General features: G+C 50.2%; 1 protein-coding gene across 1 annotated transcript; it reads right to left on the bottom strand.

The window, feature by feature from the left end:
- Positions 1 to 1,124: 1,124 nt before the first annotated feature.
- LOC144148091 (uncharacterized) lies at positions 1,125 to 8,406 on the bottom strand (the record flags this gene model as incomplete). The annotated part of the gene is made up of 2 exons (XM_077679680.1): positions 8,080 to 8,406; positions 1,125 to 1,692 (listed from the first exon to the last, which is right to left on the bottom strand). Coding segments are annotated over exons 1-2 (895 nt in total), but the record flags the coding sequence as incomplete, so codon positions are not given.
- Between the last annotated feature and the right edge of the window lie 709 nt (positions 8,407 to 9,115).

Below are 9,115 nucleotides of genomic sequence, written 5' to 3'. Positions count from 1 at the left end.
CGACTGAAATGTGGTCGTTTGTCTCGTACTCGGCCAGTTTCATATCCTGCGGTAACACCACGCTCTGCGAAGAACAGTTGAGAGCGCACACATAGCTACGTCCCCGTTCAACAGATACAACACAACGGGGCACCAGAAGGTCTTTCTTTGCACAGTTCGGGGAGAGTGGCTCCACTACAGCGTCAAATATGCCGGCGTCACTTATAGCACTCACTGGTACGATCGCCAGGGACCACGCAGGTATAACTGTGTCCTCAGAAACACGCAGAGTATCAGTATTTTCATTGATATGCGGGTCATCATCGAGTGCAGAGAACCATAAGCTGCTAACAGAAAGTTCGCCCGTCGCGCAATCGACAGTGGCACCGCAATCCCTCAAAAAGTCGATGCCCAAAATTACGTCATGGGTTGACTTGGCAAGAATTGCGAATTCCGCTTTGAACGTCCGTCCTCCGATACAAACATTGACTGTACACACACCAAGAGGGTGCAGCGGCTCCCCACCAACTCCACGAAACGAGGTTCCCTTGTCCCACTTGAACATCACTTTACGTCCCAGGCGATCTTTAAACGCATTACTCATAATTGAAACCGTTGCAGCAGTGTCAACTAAAGACACTGTAGAAACACCGTCCACGAGCACTTGAACTTTGTTTGTCATCATAAATACTGGCAGAGGATGTTTATCTATCGAAGGCTGTCCGGCGACCTCACCTCCATCGGTCGCGCCGGCTAGTTTCCCGGCGAAGGGGATGCAGCGCGGCGACCAGGCGATGGGGATCGGCGCTGTCGTCCAGCGGGTGGTGTTATGCTGCGATCGGAGGTGGCCGGAGAAGCATTGCGCTGCGAACTGGTCCGAAAATTGTTAGCGGAAAGCGGGAACTGAGACCAGTGACTTTCGACAGTGTGGTTAGGTCCTGAAGCAGCATACCGGGAATTCTGTGCTTGCTCTTCGCGACGACGACGGCAAAACCTTGCAATGTGGGCCGGAATCCCACACCAGTAGCAGGCAGGCTGCGGGCGGCGAATCCTGTCGGGCTGCATGAACGTAGTGGGCTGTGTGTGAGGTCTGTAGGCCCGTCGACCTTCACCGTAATATTCGTCATCACGGCGTGAGTACACACCGCGTGGTGAGGACCAAGTATTCGTTTCAGCTGCTTCAAATGAGTAACGATGGCTGTCGCAGTTATCAGAGTTCCGGGAAGGGTGGACACGGTGATCGTCAAAGCTAGCAGTGTTCACGGACGGATGAAATTCTGTAGGGGCCCATGAACGTCGGGGAGCGTCATTTCGCGGAGCGTAGTAGCCGACCGGTACACGTCGCATCAGGGCATCGCATGGCGGATGGCAGTCGCAAGTGGTGTTGATGCGATGCACCGATTCGTCATGTCGGCGCAGTTCTTCCCGAACTATTTGCCTTATCGTCGATGACAAGTCCATGGCCTGGGTGTCGTCTACGCTGGCTATAGTGGTGACGTTTGGCAAGCGACCAAACTTTGGTGCTATGCGACGGGTCTTCAGGGCTGCGAATGCCTGACAATGTCGTATGACGTTTTCTACTGTGTCCAGGCTCTCCTTACTGATGAGGAAAGCATACACGTCTTCAGCGATACCCTTAAGAATGTGGCCAACCCGATCTTCCTCAGACATTGCGGGATTCACAATCCGGCACAATTTCAATACTTCTTCGATGTAGGTCATGCAAGACTCGGAAAAAAAAATTTTTCCGAGGCAGAGGAAGACGAAGCCACGATTTTTTCTGCTCTGTGTTCGCAGCGTGATTTTCCAGTCCACGAACCTCGAGGTGATTAATCAGCGGCACGTTCCTTCGTCCGAGCGTCTCCGGTGGTGCCGGTGAGCCTGCATGTTTTTCCCAAGGCAATGGGTTTGACTGTAGGAGCCCGGTTTGCCGGTTAGGCTTAGTGTGGGTTGGAAGCCATCGTGTATAGGCCGCAGGGAAACCTGCATTGAAGCGCCCGAGGCGATCTCACTTCAGGGACGCAATGGAACATCAACCACCCGTCGCGCTCCGCCAAGCATCTCGTGGGTCACTTGCAGACGGCGCTAACGATCCGAACGGTGATGTTCAACGAGAGATTCAAGATGAAGAGCCATTACTAGCTGGCAATCCCCAAGGTAGTCATCATCATGCAGAGGGGTGCAATCCCCCTCGGGATCATGCTCACACTGACAGTGTCCGTGCTTCCAGCCCTGTGGCGCGTCCGACGCACCCTTTTGAGGGATCGCCTGTCGAAAGAGAAGAAGATACCTCCCTCCTCTGCGACAAAGGGAAGCAGCTCCTAAATGTTCTCAGTGATGGAAGAAACAAAGTATTGCACCCAGTGCGCGAAAGGATTATGGACATCTTCTTCGACTTGCAGACAATGTTCATGTCCCTACGTACGAAGTTATCCCGCGCCGAAGGCACGATCGACGAGCTACGATCGCAGTTAGCGGAGTGCCGCCATGAAGAAGTCATCCCACATAATCCACCACCTGTCCCGCGGCAGTCCTTCGCGAATGCTCTGCGTAATCCCAGGGACTCTGCGTGCAATGCACGCGTCCCCGAACCGTCACTCTATCCTCCCCTTCAGCCTGTGCAGCACCACCCAGACAAAGAAGTTAGGCCTCTTGCAACTGACCCAAACCACGTTTTGCACATTAGGCCTCTTCTTCCATCTGCTCATCCTGGCCCCGAAACTATTACCCTGCTCAAATCAACTTTTGGCAACGATCCATCCGGAATCGGAGTGAAACAAGTTAAACTCATTCCCAACCGCACCGGGCTGACGGTAGTGTCTGCGGACCGAGCTTCGATTGAGAATCTCGAAAAAGCCATCGAAGGAAACACTCAGCTTAGAACAGCCATCAAAGTCATCCGTCCTCCACGCCGTTTGCCACAGTTTAAAATTAGTGGTGTAGACCCCAGCATCGTTCCAGGTATATTGCGCACGAACATCAATGCTCGCAATGGGTTGAATATCCGCGATGAAGAGTTTAAACACAGGACCTACTTTAAAGACCGTACTGGTAATAACGTCCATATTGTGGAGGTTTCGCCGTCCGTCTACCACATCCTGAAAGCGAAAGATCGCTTATTGATCGGATGGACGTCCTGTCCCATTAAAGAAAATTTCTACGTGGCGGCGTGCAGTCGTTGTTGCACATACGGCCACGTCGCTCTACGATGCAACTCGGAGAGTGTCTGCTGCTTGAACTGTGCGGGTGATCACCTCGCAGAAGACTGCACCCTTGCCGACAAAGAGAACGTTGTGTGCAGGGAGTGTCGCGCCGCAGGGCGACGTTTCAACCACACCTTCAACGCACAGTGCTGTTTTACGATCGAATGGAGGGTTGCCCGCATGCGTCAAAAAACTATTTATGACACCACTCCGACATCTACCTCGCCCTCTACCGTTTCCGCCTAGCACAACAGCTCCAGCTCCAACCAACCGACCGCTCAAAATTCCACATGGATTCTTTAAAATTTCTTCAGACAAACCTAGACCACACTCGTGCGGCAACTCCACATCTTGTTGATTTCGTTGAGGCAGAGCACATTGATGTGGCTATTGTTTGTGATCCATATGCCAGCGGATCAACCGTGCTTGGAGTGCCACCCAATTGGCTTCGTTTTCTGCATCAAGACACTCCCCGATGCATGGTCCTCATACCCCGGCGTAAATTTGATGTCTTTCCCCTCACCGTGTCTCCTTATATTGTAGCTCTGCGACTTCAAAATCAGCAGTCCACCATGCTTCTGATCGCTACTTATGCTGCGCCATCAGTGCCGATGGACTTTATTTTGTCTCGGATTAATGACGTCCTCGAACGATACTGTGCTACGAATGTGATATTGGCAGGAGATTTCAACGCCCGGAATCCCATTTGGGGAGGCGATGTTTTGAACTCCCGTGGCGCCCAGCTCGCCCACTTCATCCATTCAAACCGACTCAAAATACTGAATGACCCAAATTCGGTAGCAACCTTTCAAAATGCCTACTCGGAGTCTTGGATCGACCTTACCCTTGTTTCCGGTCCCATTTGGGAAGGTGATTGTTTGTGGAATGTACATGACACGCCAACTTTATCAGATCACAAGTACGTGGTATTCGGCCTGCAACGGTTTCCACTGCCCTTGAAAAGACGACTTACCAAGGCATCATTACAATATTTGGTTGAGGAATTGGCAGCGGATGATTGGATTCAAAATTTTAACCCGCAAGATGTCTGTACGAAGTCCGCCCTCAACACAGTTCTGGACGTTTTCTATTCCAAATTAGCCAGATTAAAAAATAAGTTTGAACGACCCCTGAAGGAACACAGGGGAAACGCGTGGTGGAGCGACGCTCTGGCGAGGGAAAGATCGGCGGTGCGAGTATTGCGGAGGCGGCACCAAAAGTGCCGGGATCCACTCTTGCGGGCAAATCATCGTATTGTTTATTACAGGAGTCTCGCCGCCTACAGAGAGCACATACAGATCGCCAAGGACAAGGCCCTAAGACAGGCATGTGCAGATGCGTCCCGCAAGAGCTTGTTCGGGCAACCATTCAAAGCCGCGTTTCGGAAGCACCGAGTACCTTCTGTTTTATCCCCTCTGCACTTACCGGATGATACGTCGACAACAAGCACATTAGAGTCGGCAGGTCTCCTCCTGAAAACTCACTTCCCTTCTGATTGCCATGAAGACGACACTCTGGCCCACAAAGCACTGAGGGTCGTCATTGCCACAACTAGATACCACGCGGAAGTCCACGACGAGCTTTTTACTCTGGATGAGTTGCGATTGGCCTCCAGAAAACTGAATTTGGGTTCTGCTCCGGGACCTGATAACATCACCACTCCCATGGTTCATCTTCTTGTTCACCACATCTCTTCGTTCCTGCTTCACGTGTTCAACTCTTGCCGCCTTCTTGGCTATTTTCCTCCTCACTGGAAGCAAGCCCACGTTAAATTTTTATTGAAACCTGGACGTCCGCCAACGGAGCCTTCTTCATACAGGACAATATGCATTACGTCGATGATTGGGAAGCTGCTAGAACGAATGCTAAATTCACGATTTTACTATTTTCTACACCGTTCAGGGCTCCTTCATCCACATCAGTATGGCTTTACCTTGGGACACAACACAACAACCGCTTTGTTTGATTTGCGTAGCCGTCTGCAACACCATCGAGACCATGGTGGTCTGTCTCTTGTTATATCCCTTGATTTCGCTGGGGCATTTGACACTATTTGGCACCCCCGACTTTTGTACTTTTTTCGCACACACAATTGCCCTAGAAACATCTATGAGCTGCTAAAATCTTTCCTTGAAGGGCGCACTGTTCGTTACGAGGCGTTCTCAGGAAACATTACCCACTTCACAACAAAGGGGTCTCCTCAAGGTTCTCCCATTAGCCCGCTTTTGTGGAATGCCTATATTTTTGACATGCTCTGCATTCCCATGCCGGAAGACACGTATTTACAGGCCTACGCAGATGACACGGTTATCGTCATTCACGCGCGCACGCGCCGTCAACTAGAAGCCACTGCCCATGAAACGCTTTCCAAGATTACTACTTGGGCAGAGAAGGCGAAGCTAAGGCTAAACCCTTCCAAATGTTCTTGCCTCCTCGTTTCAAGAGGTGACCGAGGTGCGATACGGAAGCCTACCATCAGACTTCTTGGTGTAACCCTCAAGCAAGTCACCGAAATGAAACTGCTAGGAGTTGTATTTGACAACCACTTGACCTTTGTGGCCCACACCAATCATTTAAAATCAATTGTTGAGAAAATGGCTGGTTCACTCACTAGATTTGCACGCATGCACACCCTCGTCAACCGTTCTCATCTGCGTCAACTGCATCATCTGGTCGTCCTTCCTGCAATTTCCTACGCCGCTCCCGCTTGGTGGCACTTAAATCAACACCATAGTTTAAAAGCTCGAGTTCACTCATTGCTTAGGTCATCATTGTTCGCGATCACGGGAGCTTACACCACGACGAGGACAGCAGCCCTTGAGGTTATCGCCAATGCGCTCCCGTTACACATTCACCTTGACATCGCTGTGCGCATCTTTTTACTGTTTCATCATCGACAATCAATCACATTCCACTCGGTTTCCTTCAGACCTGCCGACGTAGACCTTCCCATCGGTCTCGCCACTCACCCTGCGCGACGTCTTCGTGTCCAAAGTGGCCGCCTGACGAGCGCGGAGGCGAACCAGCGACTTCATCTCTCCGCTCTCCACGCTTTCACAGACGGTTCCCACACACCCACTGCGGCTGGAGCAGCCTTTGTCATTCTGAACGGGCCTGACCGCGTGCACGCCGTAAGAAGGTTCCGTTTAGTTTCTCCCACTACATCCTTTGACGCTGAAGTGATAGCGCTGCAAAAACTCATCGAGTTCCTCCTGGACAATAGGCCTTCCTCTCCTGTCAATATATACTCTGACAGTCTTTCTGTACTTCTGGCACTCAACAATCCTTTCAATAAGTCCTCCACAATCCATCAATTGAAACAGGACATTCTCTTGCTCTCGAACTCGGTCTCCTTGGCCTTGTACCATGTGCCAGCGCACTCTAACGTGTGGGGAAACGAAATCGCCGACGCAGTCGCGCGAAGTGCTGCTACGCGAGGACAGGATGTGTGCGGGAAAATATCCAAACATATGGTCCGCTCGTCGCTATTGAAAGCAGGTCGCCTATTGTGGCAGGAGGCGTGGTCATCGAACAACAGTGACACAGAATTATTCCGCTGGACTCCGAGTGTTCTCAATCTGCCTGCTTCTTTTCCGCCGTCTAAAAAACTTACTCATCTTATAACTGGACATGGCCGATTCCCTCACTATTTCTTCCGTCTCGAACTTACGCCGGACTGCCTGTGCTTTTGCGGTGCGGCCGCCACTTCCGTCTCGCACTATCTGACGCAGTGTTCAAAAACGTCATCATACATTCAACGACTGCTTCGCATCGTGCGGCCACCACTTGAACCGCCAAACCTTCGGCATCTATTGGATAATTCTGAAGCCATCCAGATCCTAATCGAGCTCGTCGACTTCATTTCCCGTTCCTTACCCGACGTGTGATGCCGGTGTGTCTCCAATGGTCCTTCATCGGCGACGTACCATCCACAAGCCTGGGCATTCCTGCGGCCCAACATGTCACGTGTGATCTGTGCGGCTCTCCAGTGCGTGTTTTTTTTTTTTTTCCCTCAAGTTGTGTTTTGTGTGCACATGACAGGAAACACGTGTTCTCTCTGGAGTCCTGTTCCCTGGGACAATTCGTGCCTTTCTTCAGCGTGGTATCGTTTTTTTTTTTATCGCGTGTACCATGTGACAGTGAGTGGCAGCAGTGTTTACGCTGGACCCAGTGACTTTCTATTTATTACCTTTACAGTGCCTCGGCGGTGCTTCGTTTTGTATTTTCTGGATACTGTGCATAATGTGTTCGCTGTTTCAGCAGGGCGTCGCAGTTAGATATTCTCGTGAACGGGAATACCCCAACTGGACTTTCATTTTAAAACAGCAACCTCTAGACGGACATTTGTGGCGAACTTTATAAGTGAAACACCATATGTATTTGTATTTTTTTTTTCTCCTCTGCTGCCTCTCCGGGTTTTGTTTTTCACGCTGCTAGCTACTACATTTTTCAACTGCACTTCACAATTAGGACATTTTGCTACCTGTTTTCTTTGTTTACTTTCATTCACATCCTTGATTGCCGACTCTCTTCTCACGTTCTATGTACCTGCTGCCCGAGCGTATGGAACGTGAAAAGTAGTTTTTTTTTTTAACCCTGCAAATTGGCTTTCATTAAAAAAAGAGAAAGTTTGGCTTTTAGCCCCATTCATTTATTTTATATTGGCTTTAAACCTGCCATAGCCTTGCTGGAGCGGGTATTGTTCCCCACTTTATTTTTCTTTATTCTTGGGGGGTGGGGGGGAACACGGAATCTTAAAAGGAATTAAAAAAAGGCTCTCCTTACTGATGAGGAAAGCATACACGTCTTCAGCGATACCCTTAAGAATGTGGCCAACCCGATCTTCCTCAGACATTGCGGGATTCACAATCCGGCACAATTTGAATACTTCTTCGATGTAGGTCATGCAAGACTCCCCAGCCACTTGTGCTCGCTGATGTAGCGTCTGCTCTGCTAGCTTCTTTTTTGCCAACGAATCCCCAAAGCGCTTCTTCATATCCTCCACTAGCCGGTCCCAAGTGGTTAGCTTCGCCTCGTGGTTTTCAAACCACGTCAGCGCAGTGCCCGTCAAGAATACCTCGATGTTTGCCCGCTTGGCGGCCGCATCCCAGTGGTTAAACTTGCTCACCCGGTCGTAGTGCACGAGCCATTCGTCGACGTCGTCCCCTTTGTTCCCAGAGAACGAACGTGGCTCCCTGTACGGCTGCCAGTTGGCCATCGGCATGGCTTGAACTGTTTTTGCAGCCCCAGTCAGAGGTACACGCACCGGGGAGAGACCGGCGACTCGGCGGCTTCGGCGAAGTTCCAGTGGCTCCGTCTTCCTTCCACGGTTACCCAGCACCTCCACCACAAACTGTTACGGTGCAAAGGGTTTAATTAAAGCTGTTAATAGGAATAAGAGCGTTGAAGGAGGCGGCCACCGATCCTGCGGTCAGTACGAGTGCGGTTCGTCCTCTACTTCCTCTTCTGCTCCACCCCTTGACGCATACCCCACTTGGGGATTGGTCGCGACTAGTCTAGCGCTGTACAGTTTCGAGCGTGACAATATATATATACAAGATAAGAAAACTTTCAACAAGGTAAAAGCACGATTGTTGCCAACGTTTCAGCAAAGTTCTTTTCTTGTGTTCTCTACCATCTTCAAAAGTTCAACTGCTTCCTTTATATATATATATATATATATATATATATATATATATATATATAGGAAATAAGGGTTGGCAGTCAAGAAAACCTCAGAAAGCAAAGGAGAGGATGTGGTAGGGTATTGAAACAGAAAGAATTTGGAAAGAAAGAAAGTGGAGAAAAATGTCCGCCAGGTGGGATCCCAACCCACGACCTCCAGAATACCGGTCTGGTGCGATAACCACTACGCTACCGGCGGGGCGATTTTCCCCTCCACTTTCTGGGGTATTTATGTTAAGGTATTTTTG

This window comes from Haemaphysalis longicornis, unplaced genomic scaffold (assembly GCF_048455015.1).
Source record: "Haemaphysalis longicornis isolate Haplotype H1 unplaced genomic scaffold, Haemaphysalis longicornis Haplotype H1 scaffold_76, whole genome shotgun sequence".
NCBI lineage: Eukaryota > Metazoa > Arthropoda > Arachnida > Ixodida > Ixodidae > Haemaphysalis > Haemaphysalis longicornis.
Note: the sequence above shows the minus strand (reverse complement) of the source record. Positions and strands in the feature narration are given on the sequence as shown.